Source organism: Antennarius striatus, chromosome 13, assembly GCF_040054535.1.
Source record: "Antennarius striatus isolate MH-2024 chromosome 13, ASM4005453v1, whole genome shotgun sequence".
Taxonomy (NCBI): Eukaryota; Metazoa; Chordata; class Actinopteri; order Lophiiformes; family Antennariidae; genus Antennarius; species Antennarius striatus.
In genome coordinates, this window is record NC_090788.1 from 8136575 (window position 1) to 8160466 (window position 23892).

General features: G+C 38.0%; 1 protein-coding gene across 1 annotated transcript; it reads left to right on the forward strand.

Annotated features, from left to right (window-relative positions):
- Positions 1-8331: 8331 nt before the first annotated feature.
- On the forward strand, positions 8332-22810 carry msna (moesin a). The gene is made up of 13 exons (XM_068330398.1): positions 8332-8566; positions 15450-15533; positions 15702-15797; positions 15929-16203; positions 16332-16415; positions 16674-16820; positions 16956-17052; positions 17141-17304; positions 17498-17628; positions 17713-17873; positions 17963-18055; positions 19750-19980; positions 20427-22810. The coding sequence occupies exons 1-13, from the start codon at positions 8555-8557 to the stop codon at positions 20589-20591; spliced, it is 1740 nt and encodes a 579-aa protein (XP_068186499.1). The 5' UTR covers positions 8332-8554; the 3' UTR covers positions 20592-22810.
- Positions 22811-23892: the final 1082 nt, after the last annotated feature.

Below are 23892 nucleotides of genomic sequence, written 5' to 3' on the forward strand. Positions count from 1 at the left end.
GACAGTGCACAAAGGAAGCCAAAAAAGAGATTTGGCTTGGTTGAATGTGTGCGTATTTATGTATATATATAATCGCACAAAAGCCATTATTTCAAAGTCATTTATAAGCTGCTAAATAATGCCAAAAAAGACATAATTTATAGTGTCAGTATAATATATAACTTTACCTTTTAGTTCACAGAATCTATTGGATTATAGGATAAAATAACATCTGTGTTTGAAGAATTCACTATTGTGTACTATATAGTTACCTTTCTGATTTTACTAGATGCTCTGTCCAGTGTCTATTTATGTATTTGTCAGATTTGTTGTGCTGAAATATTCAAAGTATCTTTGTATCAAATAGTAGCTCTAATGGACTTCTTACAGTTGTCAGCTGAGCAGTTGTATTCAGGAGCAGGGTCATTCTGTTTCAACATGCACTTAATTGATCCAGTGATTTCCGGCACTGGAAGTGTCCCAACTCCTCATCCAGAAGTGAAAACTGGGGTTTCCTTTGTCTGTTTGCATCTTTAAGAAAAAAAACTAGATTTTTTCAATGGAATTTGGCTATTTACACACTTCAAAGGTGATTTGTTTTTGTTAATGCAAGTGTGTGTCACGGAGGCAGTGAAGGCATCACTACTATGTGCACAATGCCATATGATTGATATATGTGAGTATTAGTTGGGCCTGGTGTGTTTTCATAGACAAAGTTAAACCATTAAATATATGAGAATATTTCAGTGCATGTATGCGAGCTGTTCGGTTTCATGCCTTAACCTTATTTCTCAGATTTACCTGGTTTCTTATGTGCATGTGACCATAGTAAAGGATGTGATGGGGCTTGGGTGGGGACAAGTTGTAGAAATTTACTATTACAAGATGAAAACGGTGTCGACCAACACTGTGTTTGAAAAACAAGATCTGCAACGAGTTAAAAATTTATTGGACGTCACAACTGTCAGATGAAGAGATCAGAATCTGGTTGTCTGGGAGTGTGTTAAATATTATGATATGTAGATAAACGGTATGTATTAGGGTTCAATAATTGTATTAAAAAAATGCAGTAAATCCTAGAAAGCATGTTGGAAGATGAAATTCACAGTATGGATTTTAAGGGGAGGCTGAATTGCTCACATAGAAATGTACAGTACACATGCATGCAGCCAGTCTCCAGAGACCGTGGAAGGGTTTTGGCCGTGCCTTGCTGCACATTGCTCTCAGGATGCTTTCTGATTTTCACTTTTCAATCTTGTCCTGCCCAACACCAGTGGCTACTGGCAAGAGTATAGTATTGATATATTTTGTGAAAATCCTACATGTAACATGTAGTACCTTGAAATAACTTGTGTACAGTTGAAAAATGGGCATGGCATTGCAGAGCTTTATACTTTTTCTGTATGTACAGTATATCTTTGTTCGGCACCATGAGAGCTATAGAAAATTGAGCTAATAGAGTGTCCAGAAAGATGCAAGTTTTTCTTGAAAAAATAGGACAAAAAAGGGAGTTACTAATGGGTATTATCCTATATGTATTCTGATAGGTGATTAACTTGTGATTTTGCTTGGACCCTTAATTTTTTTATAGCACGCTGGGCCATAATGTTAATGTTTGACAATAATTGTGACCTAACCTATGAAACACATCAAAGGTCACCACATTCATGCTCCCTTTTGGATGGTGAATGCCTCAATTTTAGTTATTATTTGCCATTTCTTTACCTCCACCCTCAAGACAAAACACTACATGATACTGCCAACAATTGCAGAGAGTTTGTAACATTTAAAGCTTTCCCTAACGACGATGCGCCTTTAAAGGGACATTCCACTTATTTTAAGGATTGTAGTATGGCTCCTCTAGACTTTCTAATGGCTGAGCATGAAAAATGTCACAAGCTTGAGAAGAAGAGATTCCACTGGAACGGTTAATATCCGATTTTCTTTTGGATCAGGGGACAGTTTGTCTTTGTGGTGTTTTTATTTTTTTGTTAAGATGAAAAGTATTCTAAGAAATAATAAACAGGGAAGTGATCTCGAGCTCAGACATTGTGTAGAATGTTTAATATCAGATTATGGTTCATGATGGCAGAGATAAGACTGAGATAGATAGTTTTTAACCTAAGGGGTATTCTGCTTTGATTGGGTTAACTTTGTAAAACTAACTTTGTCTCATTGGTGGTGCTTCAGAATATACATATATGTATATTTATTAATAATGTTTGGGTACAACGGTGTTATAGTTACAAACAAAAACAAAACTTTTGAATGTGTTTTTCCCAAATGAATTTTGGGCTTTTCTGACATTGTTTTTTCATGAAAAAAGACAAGGCCGCTTAAGGCCAGCTGTCTGTTCATGAGAAGGTGAAAAAAAACTGCCTAAATGTTTCCTCATGCGAAACAATCAGATTGCAAGGCTGCTGTCAAGGTTGTTTCTGGCATTTGGCTGAAAGTTTGCGTGCCATAATTCCTCTCGATAAGTGTACTAAATTTAAGAGAATCGTATTCTCAGTACATCAAGACAGAAAGTTTCTGTGAGAACTGGCTCTAAAACTTTAAACTGACTCTGATACAGGGAGTTAAAACGTGTCCCCATGGTAGTGAGGTCTGTCTTTAACCTGAAGCCTGGACTCGTCATTGCCCTTTTAAACACACACCTAGGTGTGGAAAGCAATTACAGAACATAAAGTAGGCCACTACACACAAATGCCACAGTAAAAATTGTTAGTAGTCAATGTAGACATTTGTACTGATCGGTAGAATGATCCTGATAATGTCAGTAGGTTATAAACAGGTACATCACTGACAGTCATGATTTGTGTTCATGGACAGCTGATGCAGTTTACGACTGACATACACATAATTGAAACAGCATTAAATCAGCGTTACATCAGTTTAAAACTCAAGTACTAAAATGGTTTCACCTAATCGTCCATTTCTAATTACATTTTTTCTGCTGATTTTGCTCACAAGCTTGGCCTTACTGTTCCTGACACAGTGCCAGGTTTTCTCTGCATTTCTATAAAATGATCTCATAGACATTGTGGCTGAATGAGTGTTTAGACTGATTAACATTCAAAGGCCAAATGTTTTCATTTGTCCCTGGTCCTGAAACTGCTTCCAAAAAGATTCTACTTGGCTATGCAATCGACCACCTGTAGGTTAAAAATAAGAACCTCACTATCACGAAAAAAGAGTTTCAGTGGAATTAGGTGTTTTACTCCTTTTCTGAAAGGTTGCACTAAATGCCAGAATCATGGTTCACAGTCCCAGCCCTCTCTATCAAATAGTGCCGCAAACAGCTAAGCCACAAATGTCCAGAATTGACTTTTGCTTGTTGATACAAATTGTATCTATACCTTGAATGTAACAAAATATGAAATGTATAATATGAAAATAGTTTTATTTAAATAAAGTGGGAGGGGGGGTCAACGCGATAATGTTTGTGACACTGTGTGTCACTGGGAGTAGCCCGTTGGTATGTACTTATTATTACTGGGTACAGTAGTTAACTTACAGGGACATTTACGTGCTACGTAAAAGTGCACAATTACCCTGTGTACAGCAGTAAACATCATGTCCTCTCTGTAAATAGTCACATGTGTGTGAGTATATATAAAAGCGATCTGTAGATGTAATAGTTACTTCAGTTGTCCAAATTCTAACTGATGATTTGTGTGTCGTAACCTGTACACCTTGGTTAAGTGCATCAATTTTGTCTGATATAACTCTGCTTTATGCTACACTTAAATAGAAATTTCAGTATTTTGGGGATATGTTTGACTAATAAAAAATGCCAAAGTTAATCTTTGTTTAGCAGAATTTCTTGTGATTCTACACAGGGTTGTCAAGCAAATGAAGTGTGAAATGTTTCAGTGACAATTTCTTTTCAACATGATGTAAACTAAGACTAACTGAACACTAGATGGTAATCTGACGAGTGTTATGGTTTAAAGTTAAGAAAGAACTATGTTGGAGTAACTGGCTCAGTATGTGCCAATATTTACCCATATTTGTGTTCAATGCTCCTGGGAGACGGGTCTTTCTGAAACAGGAATGTACTGAAGTGAGTTAATGACGTGGACAAAGCAGACCTGTGTTCAACTGTGTTTCATTCTACTATGGAATTATTTACAGATTTTTATTTTTTACTTTTGGGCCTGTTTGCATACTTTAATTTGAAATGATAGTTTAGCTGGACATGTAGAGATTAGGCTAATGCTATTTGAAATTGTTAAAACTGATGTTGTTGATATAGTACAATGATAAGTTCATCACCGGTTAGTGGCTAAGATCCAGACCAAAGTGATTTTGGGTGTGAGCACGTTATGTTAATCCAAACACACTTAGGTAATCGTGAACTCATGTTTTGCTGTTTCTGTTGCAGTATAATTTAAAAATTGAATTACTGGTGTAAAAAATGTCATAACATGGCTGTACATATTATACGGTCTAATACTCAGGTTTAATTTCAATTATTTTAAACCACAGACTTGGTTGTAGTGTATTATTGAGACATGCAGTGGTCACATTTCTAAAGTAGTGTAGGTCTGCTGTTCAAGAACAGATTTATAATAATAAGCAACTTTTTTTTGTGTTGTGATTGGGGTGATAATCTTCAGCATTATAATTCACACTTACTGGAAAGCATTGCTTTCACAGACATTAAATATATATATAAAAATAGACTATTTGGGTCTCCGGGCTCAAACAAAATGTAAGTCTTAATGACAATGTGTTTTTCTCTATGAATAAAGCATTATTCTGTTCCAACTGTGTTTCTTTGTGTTTATTATACAAGAACTGGACAGGTTCACAAAGCAACAAACTAGTTCCCCTTTACTAGATTCAGTCTTTTTATTTAGCAACACTGAATTATTAGTACAAACATCAGACTTTGTTTTGGATGGTGACAAATAGGAGTGAGGCCAGACAGAAAGGAGTGAGATCATATCGTTCATTTCTTACTTGTGCAATGCCTTCAAACCAGCTGTGAAGACGGCAGCAGCACCTGGACTACAGGTTACACAGCACAGCACACTATCCACCAGTTAAATTATGTAACAGCTCAGCTACTACTCCATTTTATGTACATTTCCATTACAAACACTACAAGCAGTCTGTTTAATGCAGTACACATGTACTGCACATCATAGTGACATATAGACACCTGCAGCTTTTCTTTAATACTTGACAGATTTAAATTCAGAGTTAAGAACTCAAGTTACATGCTTTTGTGCTTGCTTCCCAGTCTGCTAGAGCTGTGTTAGGTAGCTTTGAGTAATATCAGTAGAAAGTTGTACATGCTCACCTTCTGTTAACATATTTAGGTTTTAAGAGCTTCTGCAGCCTTGATTTGGAGACAAAACAGCACTTAAGCCAGACTGCCATAAGTATCGATATGATTGCAATACAGAAATTTGAGATAAGTGATTTTCAGATGGCTCCTTACATTATCTTGACGCTCTTCAACAAAAATGTTTTTTGATATTAAAGCGAAAAGTGTTCTTGCACAAAACAGACAACAAATAATCCTCTGTAAAAATTTTGTCATTTTGTTAAATGTGCATTCTTCTTCTTCCTTTCAGCTTTTCCCTTCAGGGGTCGCCACAGCAAATCAATTACCTCCATCTAACCCTGTCCTCTGCATCCTCTTCTCTCACACCAACTATCTTCATGTCCTCTTTCACTACATCCATGAACCTCCTCTTTGGTCTTCCTCTAAGCCTCCTGCCTGGCAGTTCAAAACTCACCATCCTTCTACCAATATATTCACTATCTCTCCTCTGGACATGTCCAAACCATCTCAGTCTGGCCTCTCTGACTTTATCTCCAAAACCTCTAACATGTGCTGTCCCTCTGATGTACTCATTCCTGATCCTATCCTTCCTGGTCACTCCCAGAGAACCTCAGCATCTTCATCTCTGCTACCTCCAGCTCTGTCTCCTGTCTTTTCCTCAGTGACACTGTCTCTAGACCAAACAACATTGTTGGTCTCACCACAGTTTTGTACACCTTTCCTTTCATTTTAGCTGAAACTCTTCTATCACACATCACACCTGAAACATTTCTCCACCCGTTCCATCCTGCCTGTACACGCTTCTTCACCTCTTTTCCACACACTCCATTGCTCTGGATTGTTGAGCCCAAGTACTTAAAATCCTCCACCTTCTTGATCTATTCTCCCTGTAACCTCACTCTTCCACTTAGGTCCTTCTCATTCACACACATGTACACATGTGCATTCTCTTAATCTTTAAATAAAGACATTACTATAAATCATTGGAGCACTGCAATCTAAAATCCACAAACGTTGGGATTGGACATTAATATGATTATTAGACAGATCATACAGACTGGAATTAACTGCATTGAAAATACATGAGGATTTGATATGGTCCTATAAAATATTCTTTGTCCTGCTGAGAGGTTTTACCACCACAGGTCATGATATCATCAGCCTTTGCTTTGGAGAACTATGCACTGTCCTGTCTTTGAATTGCCTGCAGAGAGCAGTTCATTCAGTCAGGCCACACTGCAGGAGGTCATCCTGTTCTGGAAGTGCAGGGATGAGTCAACACAGAAAAGCAGTGACATCTCCGCACTGTGCTCAAACTGAAAATATTAAAACATCAGCTGGTCTCCAAGGATTCCTTCATGTAATTACTATCAGAGTTTAAACCTTGAAAGCTGCCATACTTTAATCTCCCACAAGTGTACGTTCATCTTGACACCATCCAGTTTTTTCATACATTTGGATTTGAAATTGTCATTTAAATATGTACCTACAACAAAAGGTTTTGCGAGGTCTTGCTCAGGGTTTTAGGTATGAATGCAGAAACCACACAATGTACACAAACTCAAAATTAAATACAGGATGCTAGACACCTGGTCACCTCAATGTCAATAAAACACTTTGGTTTTTGAGACAGAAATACAATTACAACAGGGCCGTCCGAGACTGCAACATCCCGCGACACCCCTTAATTCCAAATTTTACCCTGACCTACACATTTTTGTGGCTCTGGCTCCCTGAAAATGTTGCTTTTTTTGTGATTATATCTAATCAGGTTTCAGAGATTTGTACCTAAAAGGGTATAAAAGTGAAAACTTAATCTTGACTTAGTTTTTCAAAGTCAAGGTTGTGATCTAATTTGCATCCCCCTTGCCGCCCGAGTAATTTGCTTTTTCTTTCATCTGTCTGTCTGCACCGGTTGTGAAGATCTTAGGTGGACGGACGGACGAACACACAAACACTGACAATTAGAATACCGGTACATCACATTTTAGAAACGGGATGTCATAACCAAGAACGGTGGTTAGGAGAAGTTGAGAGAAAGTTTAATGCATAATCAGCTAGGGGGCGCAAGAATATGTGACTACAATAGATGGATTTGTAGAGAAATGGCGACAGGAGCGTCAGTGAATGACACAAATGCTCTGAATCGCGGAAGCAAATTCATTCTAGAGGAGGCAGAGACTGAGGATTCATAACTGAAATGAAAACACACATACTAATTCACGTTTGTGAAATAAGTGTCATCACAACACAATTTCTAATTCGTTTTCCTGAGAAAAAGGAAAAAATATGGTTTGATAACATAAATTATACAAAAAGCCTGAACCCCTCTGTCCTTGTTGTTTTTTTTTATACACACAATTGTAATTTTTTTTGGAATTATAAAACAAAGTTTTAAACAAATCAAATGTTTCATTTGGCTAGGGGACAGTCTGTCGAAATGTTTTTTTTATTTCAAATTAAAATCAACTGAATGAAATTATTTTGTTATCAATGGTAGCCCGTTTTTTTTCTTTCTTCCAATCTCAAGGGACACACGGGGAATTAATTACACATATTAAAGTATAACATTTAACTTTTGCAAACAACCTAATATAATCAATGATGATTATATAACACACAGTTAGTGTCAAACTTCACAGACCACTACAACAAGTCTGGCTCTCTTCTTCACTGTTAGAAATCAGTGCTCGTCTTGCTTGGTCTGCTTTCTGGGTATGTTTGGAACTTACAGGCCACCGTACATTTCTATATTCTTGTAAAAAAAAAAAAAACTCAAAAATTTCAAAAGGCTCCATTATTTTTATTTTTTATTTTTTTTAAAAAGGAAAAAAAGAAAAAAAGAAAATCCCAGTAGAATCTGCGTGTCTGCTGAGAGTCCTGCTGAATAATTCCTGCGACCCGCAGCAGCCATGATGATGCGGCCACGGCGGCGGGCGGAGCCAGCTAGCCCGAACTCTCTCTTTCAGTCTGTCTGGCTGCCGTCCTGTCATCGGCCTGGGTGTGGTTTCTGTAGTCCGGGGTACCGTTAGCAGGAAATCAAGCTCCAGTCCTTTTCACTTAAAGGCGAAACAAAGGGAAAAAGAAAAAAAAAAAAACACCCTTAGAAGATTTAGGTTGAAATCAGTTCTCCGCGTTCAAACTCACAGTACCGTTAGCTCCCTCGATACGGGAAGTTATCTGTTTGGCGCCGTTGTTCTGATGGGAGAAGTTTTCCTCTGGTCTCGCTAACTGAAGAACTTTTTTTGTACAGCCTCACCGAAAAAAAAGGGAAAGATGCCGAAGACGGTAAGCACGAAAAACTGCGCAAACATTACATGTAAAAGCTACCACCTTTATGTCTCTGCCTCTGTATTTATTTATGAAATTCATACTTGGAACTTATTGTTTGATATCGGTAGGTACCAGTAAAGTAACCTGACATATTGTTGGATAATAAAATCTGTATCATCGCCCCAATCATTCTGGGGCACTTTCCGTTAGGTATGTGCGCGTGCGCGTGCGCGCCGCCGCCTGTTTGTTGAATAAAAATTTGCGCCAATCAAGATCAGTCATTCAGGCTCGCGCTTTGTACGACCCTTTAGCGCTTCACCCCGAACTGCTCACCACTCGTGTGGTAACATTTACCGAGTCGTGTCCGACGGGAGCAGCCGCCGCCGCCGCTGCGTGGCCTCCGCGAGCAGCAGCCGAGGACAGGGCCTCTTTTTCAGTCAGGTCTAACAAGGAGGACCCGGACTGTCAGTCACACCAGCTGAGCCGCTGCTGCCCAAACGTGGAGCAAATGGACGCAAACCTAAAAACATGGAGGTGGCGTAAGAGGCGGCACCAGGCTCTCCAGTGCCAGTGATAAGAAAAGATTCTTCCACCGAGCTGCGTTATCAAATATAGAAACACACTGAGCTCCGTAGACCTGTGCGTGTGTGGAGCTTTTAACAAAAGCGATACGGACACACTCATTCTTTGTATTCACGCAGGGCTTTCCGGACAAAGATAAATGTTTTAGCTCATGCCTTCCAAACAGAAGCTCTTGGTTTGCTCCGATTATAAATTAACTTTCGAATCAGTTCAGTGCTATTTAGAATAAGGAATATTGAAATAGTTCAATGGATTCTCCTCGCTTGACTGGCGCTAAAAAGAACATGACGTTGCAGAACGAATCATTCATGACATGAGATGAGGATGACAAAACCATTCATTCTGTCTTCAGCATTGTTAGATTGATTTGTGCTTCTTATGATTTGTGGACTCATAACTTGTCTAATGTGCTCCAAAGTTGTTGTTTTTTGTGCTTTCAGCAATCAAAATAGTTAAGTTTATTCTAAATATTAATACATGTGTATTTATCACTGCTGACATGTAGCAAAAACTGATTTAAACTTTTGAACTTATTAGAAACAAATACAATAGTATTAGCGCTTGTTTCCGCGTTCTTCCTGTGGTATTGTTTTTGCCATGACTTCCTCAATTTTTTTTCCAATTCTCTACAAGCAGACACGTCACAGCATCCTGACATTTAAGTTGCATTTACTGCCTGGCCAAAAGGGATTACTCTTATAATAAAAGCATTCTTAAAGGGAACGTGGGGTAAATCATTGTGTGACTAGTAACATGGTGCTGTTCGGACAACCTATAATGATCTCTATCAATAAATTGGCTGGTTTATTTGTAAAAAAATCCTTAATTTTGAGTGCATTTTAATGCACAATCAGATGTACAGCAATGAAGATAAACATAAACATTTTTCATATCTCATATAATGTTCGCTATCCTCCATGAAGGATTTTAATTACTATACAAAGTCATGTCGAGTGGTTGAACACTCACTGTTAACCTCACCAAACTAGTAACACACCAATCAGTCATAGTCAAGAAACAACTGAGGGCCTCAAAAGGATCAGCTTACATTATGCACTAATACTATAGGAAGAGTGCAGGTGCATTGTAGTTACATAAGCCCTAATGTAATAAAGAATTAATAAATATATATAGATAACTGATAAATGCATCATCATTCATACATGTGAGCATTAACAATGATTCAAAGATGCAGTAAATACTTAAGATATTCAGATAATAATCAGATCAGACAAGTTATGTTTCCACAGGATCAGTGGTGGCCTTCGATGAATGATCAGTGATAGCAGTGACTTCAGATGAAGGCATGTGCCTGTGTTTTGTAGGCGATGCACGTGAAAAGACGATTCTTCATACATTTTTAGCAAAACCTGAGAAGCTCATGACCTATTCAGTAAAAGTTGTGTATCCAGTTACATCACATCTATAGCTAACCCAAGAAAAAGATCCACAGCTTTTAAATAAATTCACATAAATTTTGCTTTGTGTTTTCGTAAGTAACAAAATTAATCTTTGACAAAAACTCTAATTAGGGTGAAACACAACCTTTGATCTAATGATGGACCTCTCTTGGTAGTACTTTAGTTTTCCAAGGAAGTCGTGGTGTGACTCAAGGTTTCTGCACTTACATCAGTTCCTTTCTGGTAATTTCCTCGCCTGCAGCCTTATATGGACTTTCACATCATGGTCTAGCTGTTCTCCTCCCTGCTTCACCCTTGAGTGTTCCTCAGATGCCATGCTGCACTTCAGAATGCATTACAGCAGTATAACAAATTCAGGATGTAGCTCTTTGTTTGCTGTTATTTATAGTGCCAGTGGAGCTAAATTAGTTTCAGAATGATAATGATTCTGTGAAGTTTTTGTTTGCTTGTGTTTTATTATAAGCTTTACGAAGGAAACGCCCAGTGTAAATTACATTTGAAAGAGGCTTGATTATTCTCAAGTGCTAAAAAACAAAAGTAATAATCTGTTGGATTTTATAGCTACATTTTTGTTTCACATGTTGTTTAAAGAAAAGTGCTTTGTCCAGTCCAATGACTGATCCTCGTCATGCCTTACCAACAGTAAGAGTTCATGCACTTAATTTTCTACTTGCTGTAGGAATAATAGAACCATTTTTGTGTTAAAGCAAACAACTAACCTATTTACAGACCAGTTCATTATTTCCTTAATTTAGTGAAATGTTAATCACACTTTTTACGCATAAATGCAGAAGTAACAAAACAACTATTATTATGGGATCAAACTTGAGCATAACTTACCATTTCAGCCCATTTTGTAGAAATCATAGGACCAAGGACCAAACCTTTAACTAGTGTGGGTATGGAGGAATGGTAAATGGAAAGACTCAATGGTATGCAAGCACGGGATTAAAGGAGCCCGTCTTGCACATAGCAGAGCAGATTAGCAGTATGTAGAGGTAGGGGCGGAAAACAAATCACTATCAAAAACTTTGTTCGATGTTTTTTGTTTGGAGGCTGTGAGAAAGTCAAAGTTCTAAAAGTAAGTTGCTTATTCATATTCGTTTATACCTCTGTGATAAGTTTATTTGCCGTTTTGTCTTGTGCTCAAACATTTTCAATTTTAATTTTGTTGTACAGGAAGTGAAAACTCATTAGGGACATTAAAATATCATTACAGTAGGATGTTCTGATGACAATTTGTGTTAACTAGACATTATTGTTTTGGCTGCCACTACACTGAAAGGTTTTAGTACAGTGTTTAAGCCAGCTACTTTCAAACAACGAACATATTAACAGAATAGTATAAGCAAATCAGGTCTGTGCTTGTGAGTCATGATAATACTGGATTCTGCAGACAGTAGAGCTGCAGGTTTATATAAGGGTACTGCTTTTACTCTCGACCTGCTGATACTTTAGGCTCTTTGTTGACCGGATAATTCTAATTACTTGGGTTTAACGTTTATCACTAATGAGTAACTACTATTCTGACCAGCTATAATATCATCCAGTTTTAATCCGCCGGAAGGAAAAGTAATAACTACCACAAGCTATTCTGGATATTACAGATTGAATTATGCTGAACATGGAATTGGGGTCTGTAAAGCTGAGCTTGTTTTATTTGGAAAGCTCTGTGTTACGGCTTAACTTTTTGTGTGTGTTAGGTTTCCATATTTGTAGACTTTGCATAAAAAAACTAGCAGGAATAAAACATTCCATACTTGGTCTGTTGGAGGCTTTGAGCTGGAAAACATGGTGGCAGACATGGTTAACCAACAAATGTAGAGACTCAGAAAGGAAGTGAGAAATGAGCAAAAATCAAATCAGCCTTAATTAAGTGTGTCAGATTTCAGGGAGTGTAGTGCAAAGGAGTAGCAGCAGGTCAGGTGAACATGAACAGCAAACAGAAGATAATCAGAGTCGGTTGATAGGGCTGTAGAGGATGAAGCAGTGGTCGTCCACTATGGATATATTACCGTAGTACTAGTGTTAGTATTTTGTATGAAAAACAAAGAAAACTGCTTTAGTACTCATGTAAGATATAATATATTTCTTTATCAGTCACACAGTGGGCATTTGATTCTTTTTTTTAAAGTGATCGTGGGAAAACATCTCTAAGAGACCCTTGTGTGCACTGTCCCCTGTTCTAAGAAAAACCTCATCCTCTTCCTGTCACCCAGTCTTCTGTCTTCAGCTGTAAAGGATGTTCAGTGTCATGTCATGATGCATCCAGCACACAAATACTGGCTTAGATGTATAGAATAGTGATTATACTATTGTAAGAAATATGATGAAATTTTATGTAGTTGAATTAAGGTTATTCATGATTGTACTAAAAAGGAACTAAATTGTTTTGGCATGTGTCTCAAGTAGATATATGTTTTTGATGTCATTCTGATGAAACAAAGGTGTTAAATGTCACTAGCACTGTTCATAAGGCAAACCCACAGCTTGAGAGTTGCTGGTCTTGGTTCATGACCTGAAGTGACTGACGGAAAATGCTTACTCATTCTACAACCATTTGATGTTTGTTCGTAACTAAGTCTTGTTACTAACATCAAATCTTCTTGTGTCATATTTACTCCTTTACCAAACTGTGGATAATTGTTTCTATAAGACGACTGATGAAAATCAGTACTGAAATGAAATATCAGTAGAAGTCAATAAAGTTATTACAGCTCCCATACTCAGTCATCTAAAATGCAAGGATGCAATGTTTTTCTGTTGTGCCATTTTAATCACTTGGTGGTACGTATCTCCTTTGTGGTTAACAGACAGTTGAGATAACATGAATGTGGGAACATTAGTGGTAAATGCTGGAATAGAGATGTTCCCTTTAGCGGTTTGTGATGTTTGATGTGCTCCAGGTTCTACCTTATCTGTAAATATCAAACTATTAGAGTTTGCAAAAAAATGTATGTAAAAGATACAGTAGTCATTTCTGCAACATTCTACAGATAGAAATACCAATGTCTGTCAGATTTTACTCAGAATTCTCATCAAAATGTTCATTTTTTCCAGCATCAACTTTATATTTAACATGAATTAGCAAATGTTGGGATGTTAACATCTGAGAAGAATTGACATAAGGAATAAAGAGACAGCTTCCATTCCTGACTTGAGTTTCACCCTGGTTAGATTTCTTGTAGATTTTGTGCAGTAGCAGAGAGAATTTTATTATGTAAGAAAAGTTCATGGGGAAACAAAGTGTTACTTTGTGTTATCAGCTCTTGATGTTTAAGGGGGAAGTTATGAAGTGATGAGTTGGCTTTATACTAGTAGAATATGAGACCTTTACGAGATCAGTTTTAATAATAGGACACATCTGTTTGAGTAATGTTAAAGCAGATGAGAATAAAAAAACAAAAACCCCAAAGTAGCCATCAGTGAAGCAGATAATTCTTGTAGACAGGTTTACATGACATTCTAAAACAAACACTCAAATACAACTTTTGTGAAACTGTTTTTTTTTTTAGTTTCCAAAGCCTGTTCCATGTGAATTCTGAAGTACAGCTTTGGTGTGATAAAACAGTTCAGAACAGTCATGGAAACATGGCACATGGTCCTGAGAGGGGTGTTTTTGAGCATGTGCTAATAATAGTGTGTTGAGTGTTTTTGAATCCAAGCCATGAGAGACACACCCTGACTGGGCAGAAAATGTATGAGTTTAGTTCCTCTTTTTTGTGTGAAGCATTAGCAATTCTTACTCGGGAAATGAACTCGCTCGTAGCTCAACAGGGTGGCCAGCTGAGCTCTTTGCACTGCAGAATTTTTTTTTTTGTCAAAGTTGCTAATGAGTTTGAGAGTGGCACATCTCCATGTCTCTGCATCTGTTGAAGCTCATTGTCGGCCCAGACTGTAGATTTCACCATGACTGTATAAATGTTGGTGACGACAGGAAGAGGCAAGTGTCCTGGGCAGCCAAGGGAGTCCTGCTGACATAAATGGAAAAGAACGCAACTAATCATCCCTGCGACTGGGAAATAATGCATACCATTGTTGTCGGGGGTAGGTGTGGGCCTCAGCCAACACAGTTATTTCCCAGTAGCTATGCATGCTGCTGTTTTAGTCATCTGTAAATGAGAAATGTATGACTGTATGTCACTTGAAATGAGAAGAATATGAAATACAGTGTTGATTTATACTCTGAACATTCAGAATAAGGAGCGTCTCATATGCTAGATCTGCCAATAAGACCAAAAAACCCAAAGAGGACAAGCGTAAAAAGTCTGCTGTGGTTACTGCAGATATTGTAGCATGTTGTTTGATACAGTACATAGCAGGATGTAAGTGAGTCTCATGAGAGCTCAGTGCTTCAGCAGCGGGGGCCTCACAATGCCCGGCCACCAGAGGATGTGGTTACTTCCTGGAGATAAGTTCTGTATGGGGATTGTACCAGATTGGCACGTTTCTATTACACACGGCGGGAGATTTGAGAAACAAGCATGACGTTCCACGAATTTTATGTTTCGCAGAGTGTCATTTTTTTCTTGATGTGATCAGGGTTTTGCTGATTGTATACACTTGGCCTGATCACACTGGTTGTTCAGAGTGTGTACTGGAGTTTTTTTTTGCCACTGCTTGTGTGAAGGCCAGGTTCATTCAAAACCTTCCAAGCAGTTGAAATTGAATATTGTATATACTGTATATTTATGTCATCTTTTTTGTTGGAGAACTTTCTCAACTTTTACCATTAGAGGGCGCCATCTGGAAATGTCCAAACTGACCACCTTGATAAGGTCAATAATGAATAATAAATCTATCCTTGTAGATTGATTTTTGAATGATGTTTAATAAGTCAAATCAATTTAAATAAAAAAAAATCCTTAAGCTTCCCAAATTGATCTCTTCCATAGATTAGTGTGAGAGTCACCACAATGGATGCTGAACTGGAGTTTGCCATTCAGGCAAACACGACAGGAAAGCAACTCTTTGACCAGGTGAGAAACTTTGTGCTAAGTATGTGAAAATGTTCAGTAATATGACTCCTATGTCGACTAATTGAGTAAGAGAAGAACTGAGAAGTCTTCAAGTTCAAATTTATTTTGTGCTCTGGGAATTTATAATGAAAATTTTTCACACTGTAGTAAAACTTTTGTTTGGCTTAGGTTGTCAAGACGATTGGGCTGAGGGAGGTTTGGTACTTTGGATTGCAGTACCAAGATACAAAAGGTTTCTCTACGTGGCTCAAGCTCAATAAGAAGGTAAGTCTGGTGTTTTGCTTTTTCAAACAATGTTCGCCCCTCTTTGTTTAACTTGCACTACTCCATTGAACCAAAGTCAGTTAACAGCAGCTTGACCTATGTCCTTGGTCCTATGTCATGTTTTATTTTAGGTGACTGCCCAGGATGTGAGGAAGGAGAGTCCGCTGCTGTTTAAGTTCCGAGCCAAATTCTTCCCTGAGGATGTGTCAGAAGAGTTAATCCAGGATGCGACGCAGCGTCTGTTCTTCCTGCAGGTGAAAGAAGGAATCTTGAACGATGACATCTACTGCCCTCCGGAGACAGCAGTCCTTCTAGCCTCCTACGCAGTGCAGGCCAAGTATATTGATTATAACAAGGAAGTGCACACACCAGGCTATCTGTCCAGTGAACAGCTGCTCCCTCAGAGGTAAAAACAAACCCAAAAAAAAATTTTTATCAAGCAGTTCAATCTGCTTGTTAACATCATATTTATGTGTTTGAATGAGGCATTTTTCTCTGGATGACATCAAACTCTTGGATGATTCATGTTTCCAGAGTTCTGGACCAACACAAACTCAACAAAGACCAGTGGGAGGAGAGGATCCAAGTGTGGCATGAGGAGCACAAGGGGATGATGAGGTAACCTATAATCCAACACACTATTACACAAGAAAAACCCTTTACATTTCAGAGATTATTGATCTTAATTCATCCTGAATGAGACTATGTTGTCACTATCTTAAAAACTGGAGATTTTTTTTCCATATCTTTGTGTCGTCTTCACATACTGTTTAGGATCAGAAATAACCAGCATTCATTAAAATTTAAAATGAAAAAAGTGTACGTTGAGTCAGGCTGAGGGTACTTTGGGTTTTTTAAGTGTTTGTTTGCCCACAGAGAGGAATCCATGATGGAGTATCTGAAGATCGCTCAGGATCTGGAAATGTATGGAGTCAACTACTTCAATATCAAGAACAAGAAAGGAACCGAACTGTGGTTGGGCGTGGACGCTCTGGGCCTCAACATTTATGAACAGAATGACAAGTAAGGGATAGAACAACAAATGAATTAGTATAATAGCCATGAATGCACATGTTGATCATCATTGTAATTTATTTATGTTACTGAAACTAATGGTCAACGTACAATGAGTTTTTATTCTTGTGTTTTCTTCAACAGAATGACACCCAAAATTGGGTTTCCATGGAGTGAAATCAGGAATATTTCATTCAATGACAAGAAATTTGTCATTAAACCAATTGACAAGAAAGCACCGGTATGTTAACCCTAAATAATAAGTGTTCATAATTCCTCTGTATTAATGTACTCTTCATGTAAATTTCTCTAAATCTCTGCTTTGTCAGGACTTTGTATTCTATGCACCGAGGCTGCGTATCAACAAGCGTATTCTGGCTCTTTGTATGGGGAACCATGAGCTGTACATGCGACGGCGCAAACCTGACACCATCGAGGTGCAGCAGATGAAGGCTCAGGCTCGGGAGGAGAAGAACCACAAGAAGATGGAGAGGTAAGAGTCACAGGCTGTTTATATATACAATAGTCCCCTTGTTACTCGCGGTTAATGCATTCAAGGACCACCCGCGACAAACAAAATTCTGCAAATAAGAAAGGGATTACTGTACTGTAAATCTGTACCTGTCTATACATACACACTGATGACTAAACTGTCTGTTCCATCTACTTTAAAATGCTTCTATTAGAGCTCTGCTGCAGGATGAAAAGAGAAAAAGAGAAATTGCAGAGAAGGAAAAGGAAAAAATTGAAAGGGAAAAGGAAGAGTTGATGGAGAGATTAAAACAGATTGAAGAGCAGACGAAAAAAGCCCAGCAAGGTAGGTGACTAATCAAGGAAAGCCTGTTGTGGTGTAACGATTGCCTGACTTTGTGCTTATGTGTATGCTTGGCTGTGTCTGCAGAGCTGGAGGAGCAGACACTGAAGGCTCTGGAGTTGGAGCAGGAGAGGAAGAGGTCCCAGGAGGAGGCCGAACGCCTGGAGGTCGAGCTGAAGGGTGCTGAGGAATCCAAGATAGCGCTGCTGCAGCAGTCTGAAAATCAGATTAAGAACCAAGAACACCTGGTCAGTCCACAACAAGATGAAAGACGTTTGCGTTCTTGTGATTCACGCATCAATGTGAGGAGTCTCAAACTGACTGTCTTCCTTTTCAGGCCACTGAGCTGGCTGACCTGACTTCAAAGATTTCCCTCCTGGAGGATGCCAAGAAGAAGAAGGAAGAGGAGGCAGTGCAGTGGCAGCAGAAGGTATGGTCAGAGTTACTCCACCAATAGTTTTCCTCTGGTGATTGCACCAAATAAGTGGTGAGTTTCCCATGATTCTGTATGTTAATGAAGCGGAGTGACCCTGTATGTTCAGCACTCTGGAATGATTACTGGAAAGTCTCTTCTCTTCCTTTCGGCTTGTTCTGTAACTGGCCACTGCAACAAACTCATTTCTGATTCTATCCAACCTGGTCACTCCTAGAGAACCTCAACATCTTCATTTCCTCCACCTCCAGCTCGGCTTCCTGTCTTTTCATCGGTACTGTCTCTTGTCACATCAGACACCTGACACTTTCCTCCACCTGTTCCAGCCTGCTTGGATCTGTTTCTTCACCTCCTTACCACACTTACCATTACTCTGGACTGTTGACCCCAAGTAGTTAAAGTCCTCTACCTTTGCTATTTCTTCTCCACAGCAGCTCCTTCTGACCTTCTCTGTTCCTCTCCATCAACATCCTCAAGGAAAATATTGCATCTGTGTTCTTCCTAGGCACGAAACCACGTTGTTGCTCCCAAATACTCACTTCTAGCCTCTACTACTCATTTTTCAACTAGTTCCCATAATTCTGCATATCATCTTTGTTCTTAAAAATGGGTACAAACACGTTCTTCCTCCATTCCCCCATCTTCCCGCCTGCTAGAATCTTGCTTAAGAAACAGCCACATTCACGTCTCCTAGACACTTCCATACCTCTACAGGAATGTCCTCTGAACCGACTGTCTCCTCGTTCTCACAGACCACCTTGCGTCTTATTTAGGAAAAGCCATGTGTGCCAGCCCAGCCCCCACGTTTCTATGGGCAGCAGCGGTGACTCATGCTGCTTGAGGGATTTTTTTGCGTGGAGGAAATCCTGTTTAATTCTAATGCAGCATTATAATGTTCTGGCAGGACCGTACTAGCTGGTGGTTTCTGTGTTGTATATTTTTTGGCAGACATTCAGTCGGAATTCCTCGCATAGTTGCCTCTTATTCCTCTAAAACAAGCACACAGGTTTCTGCTGAATTTACTGTGATATTTAAATGTTCTACACATTTGATGTGTTTTTTTTAACAACAGCTAAGAAATACCTATGTAATAGAAAACATTCAACTTTAACTTAATTCCAAGCTTTTAGCATCTATAATAGGTTGATTGAAATTCATTTTTATTAACCTTGAATAATATGTTGAAAAGGCAGCAGAGTAGATTTTAATTGATGAGTCAATTCATCTGATTTCTCAACACCACCTTTAGTTTTGGCTTTTAGAGAAGTCTCTCAAAAACTACTGGATGGATTTCCAGGTGTTTCTTACGATTGATGAATTATTAGAATTCTAATGATCCCTGACTTTCTCTCTCCTGCCATATTAGTCCTTGCAAAATTTGGACATTCTTTGGCCTCATGTTTACTTTGTTTTTAGTGTTAACTAGCAAATAGCACATAAAGAGTACTGGATCGTCATAGGTAATGTTATTAGCATGTTAGCATAAAGATACATTGAGCGTGATGCCACATAGCTATTACATGACTGTAGCCTTGTGCCAGACAAAAAAGAAGTAATTAATAAAATATTTTATATCCTTTCCCTTGTAATAAATAATATCTGTTCATTAGATCACTTTCTGTTTAGCTTAAAGAGGCTTTAGTAGAAATGATGGTGGGCCTGAAGTCATTGGGCATCGTCTGTTCCCTCAGGCCACCATGGTGCAGGACGACCTGGAGAAGACCAAGGAGGAGCTCAAAAACAAAGTGATGGCGGCTCACGTTCAGGAGCCCATCAATGCAGAGAATGAGGACGACGAGAATGATGAGAGCAGCGCCGAGGCCAGCGCCGAGCTCACGGCCGCCGCGGCCTACAAGGACCGCAGCGAGGAGGAGCGAATGACTGAAGCTGAGAAGAACGAACGTTTGCAGAAGCATCTGCTCGTAAGTCCTCAATCAATACATCATTAGCTTATTGGCTGCCAAGGCTATGTAGTGATTGATCTCTTTTGCCGGACATTTATTGGTGTTTTCTCTTGGTTCTTGACCGATCGCAAGATCGGTAAAGAACGACACCGTGTTCGCTTGCGGTTGAGCAGTGATATACAAAAACACTGTTGCATCGCAACATGCTGCAACGTCTTTGTCTTCCTTTGATTCTCCATCCTCTGTTCCATTATTGGATCAGTCCTCATTGAACTAAATTCCTAAATTAGAAACCTGATTTTCACCCACCTTCCCCGTTTAAAAACTTAATTTATCTCTATAGAGATCACAGCCAGCCGGTGAGTTAAACACGACTCACACAACTTGATCATGATATTACAGTTATGGGATTTTAGTTCCTGATAACATGAAAGTGAGTTGTACTGTGATGACTGTGTTTCCAGGCTTTGAGCTCAGAGCTGGCCAACGCTCGAGATGAGACCAAGAAGACAGTCAACGACATGATCCACGCGGAGAACATGCGAGCAGGACGAGACAAGTACAAGACGCTCAGACAGATCCGGTCAGGAAACACCAAACAGCGCATTGATGAATTTGAATGCATGTGATGTCGGCACCCATCGGCTCTAAAGCCCAGACTGCTGGGCCATTCTGCCTGGACTGCAGTCCTGCCTTCTTTAAGCTGTTTCCTCTTTATCCAAAAAAATCTGATCCACACCCTGACATGGCTGTACGAGCGCAGCACTCTGTAATACGGATCTGGAAATCTCGATTTATCATTCCTAGCTTTGAATTTAGGCAAGTCACTGGTTGAAAAGGGATATACTGTATTTTATTTTTCCTCTAAAGGGTTTTATGTAGCACAATTACTCAAAGGCTCAAGCCTTGTTTCATGACACATTGAGGAAGCATTTTCAAAAATTTCTTTGTATGTTTTTAACTTTTTGGACCAGGATTTTAAAATGAAAGGGCTCAGAGACCAAACCCAGTTCTACTTGACATGGAGACTCACTGTATCTCTAATGCACACATTCAGTGCTTCTAGAAATCAACCTACATTTGTCAGACTGTATTTATCTGTTAATCCATTGAATGTAGTTTTAAGACCAAACGTACTGTAAATCTACATAAATTCTGATAAATTGACAGAGCAGTATTATTTTTTGTAAATTTGAGATTTATTCATTTTTATTTGACTGTAACTGTTACAAATTATGTAGTATTTACACCACACCCATCAAATGATATGAAGGATCTTTTTTTTAATTATTATTCAAATACCTACAATTGTCTTTGTTGCCACAAACCTTTAATGAGTGACTTGATATAGGTTGCAATGTAAACTTTGCTGGTATAGCTCCAACAAATACATTTTTCTTCTAAATCCGTGTAGATATATTATGGATTCCAAAAGAAAGAAATTAAAACGAACCAAATATCTTAGCATAATTTGAAACTAGAATACAACAAACTCTGGTGTCTGCAATGCATTTTAATGGCTGGTTTTTGCCACAATATTGAGAGAGAGTAAATAAATGTTTTTTGTCAGTTTCATGGATTTAATACAGAATTCAGTTTAAAAATTGATTTGAAGTTGATCGTGCTGTTATCGTAACAATAATAATAGAGAATTGTTTTGATAATCAATACAGAATAAGTTTTTTCATAGTAGACTAATGACCACACATCATGTTATTTGGTCAACTAATAGTCAGCTGTAAAGATAAAAGTTGTAATTTAATCTTAAAGGTTGTATCATGTGTTTTCTTCTCAGAGGAAATATTTTGTCTACAAAATCTTCGTAAAATTGATGCATAAATTAAGTAATTGAGTTAATCATGCACTGGAAAAACATTGCTCACCTTTATAACAAGTCAAAACAGACTTCCTGTCCTACATGGGTTCAATTTCCAAATGCATTTGCATTGCATTTTTGATATACTGTGTATTTAATTGAACTGTGCATCGTGTAATTTGGATTCTTTTTTTTCTTTCCTACTTTTTTTTTTAGAGTTGATGAAGTTGTGCATAGTGAAATATAGACACCATTTAGGATATTTTTGTATTATAAATTCTAGATCTAGAATCAAAAATATGAGAACAGCATTTTGGCTGCTGTGATAGAAAATTGATGGAACAAGCAACACCCCAATGCCTGTGAAAGGACCAACGAATAGACAGATACTGTTGGAAATCCTCCTCATGTTATGTTGCTAAAAGCAGGTAATATAGCAAGAATGGAAAGTATAAAACAGGCCAAACATGTTGAGCATAAAAATGAACATATCCTACATCCTAGTGCCATTAATCCAGACTACATTTCCACATAAAGGTTTGCTTGTTCATGCGTTATTTAGAAATTAGTGCGTTAAAGATGTATTTACACTATTTTACAAGTTCAAACAAATGTATTTTAGTGATAAATATTTCTTTTTACTTTTGATTTCCCTTGCTGTATGACCATTTGTATCAAGATGCATTTTTATATCCAGTATTCTTGCCCGTTGCTGCCTATAGTTCATGTATCTGCCATAAAAAATGCTGTTGTTACTATTTTGGATACCTTTCCATGCCTTTGACAATGCCTTTTATAATGCTGTACTGAATGTTCTTGACAGCCTTCTTTTAAAATTCAAGTACAATTTGAAAGTCAAGTCATCATGTGTGAAAGAATTGTGTCAAAAGATGCTAACTTGACGTTTTCTGTTTAAACAAAATAAGAATTAATATTGTTAATTGACAGATAGTGCCTTGGCCAGGTGTTTCATTTGATCTTCCTGTTCCAAGTCTTCCTTTCACCAATAAATAAAAATCAAATTAAAATATATTTGATTTTCCTGGAAGTTTATGCGTTTTGCACCCATCATCATAAGTACTTACAGCATTAGTGTGAAAACTGAAGTAGAGTGAAAATTGCTGTTGTAGTTGCAGTACAACGATTCGCCACATGGTGGCAGGCTGCACTGTAAAAACAGCATGAGAACATTTTTAAGTGACTCAGTTTTTCTGGATTCATTTACTTTTCTCAAGTCTATACCAACGAGTTCTCACAACAGTAAAAGAGAATTCACCAGCTGAGAAAACATGCTTGCTCAGAAAACTAAAAAAACCTACCAGGTACTATAAATAATGAAACTTTTGCAATTTTCCCCTGAACATATAAATTAAAACACGTTTCACTGAAATATTTTTTCCATCTTTTTGTTTTATTGAAATTCTACTCGAAGCTTTCGGAAGCCTGTTACTGACAGATAAGAAACCTGGAAATTTAAAACATATGAAGAGTGCCAAAGCAGACAGTTTCTGTCGTCTATATTTAAATAGGAGCATATCTCCATGTCCACCAGCTCATTCAATGTTACATTATTACTGTATGAAATGAGAAGAAAAGGAAACATTTTTCTTCAAGTATCTGCTACTGCTATTGAATATTGTACAACATTAATTCAAATAAACATAATGAACACTTCCTATTAATATAAGGTTGTCATTAGTATTAACAGCATTAGCAGCTTCTTCCACTACAGGAAATTCAGTTACTTCTTGATGAACAAATTAGTGAAAAATTAACAATCTCTTTCTCAACACCAAAGGAAGTTGACTTTTTTTCATCGCCTACTTCCACTATATTTGTGGTATTAGTGGCCAGAAAAGGGTGTTGAAATGGTTCACACTCCGAACTGCCATTTAGAGATAAGCTACCATTAGTCTTACTGGATGAAGAGTCACACTTCAGTGTTTCACAAATACTGAGCCACAGGATTACTGTAAATAGAAACCTTTCTCTGAGTTGTCAGATAGGAATGCTTCACTATAATTTAGATTTAAGGATTCAAGTCGTGTCTAATGTCTGAAAATCTTAATGTTTTTTACTGTACAAACAGGAACACAATCAAAACGGAAAACGTG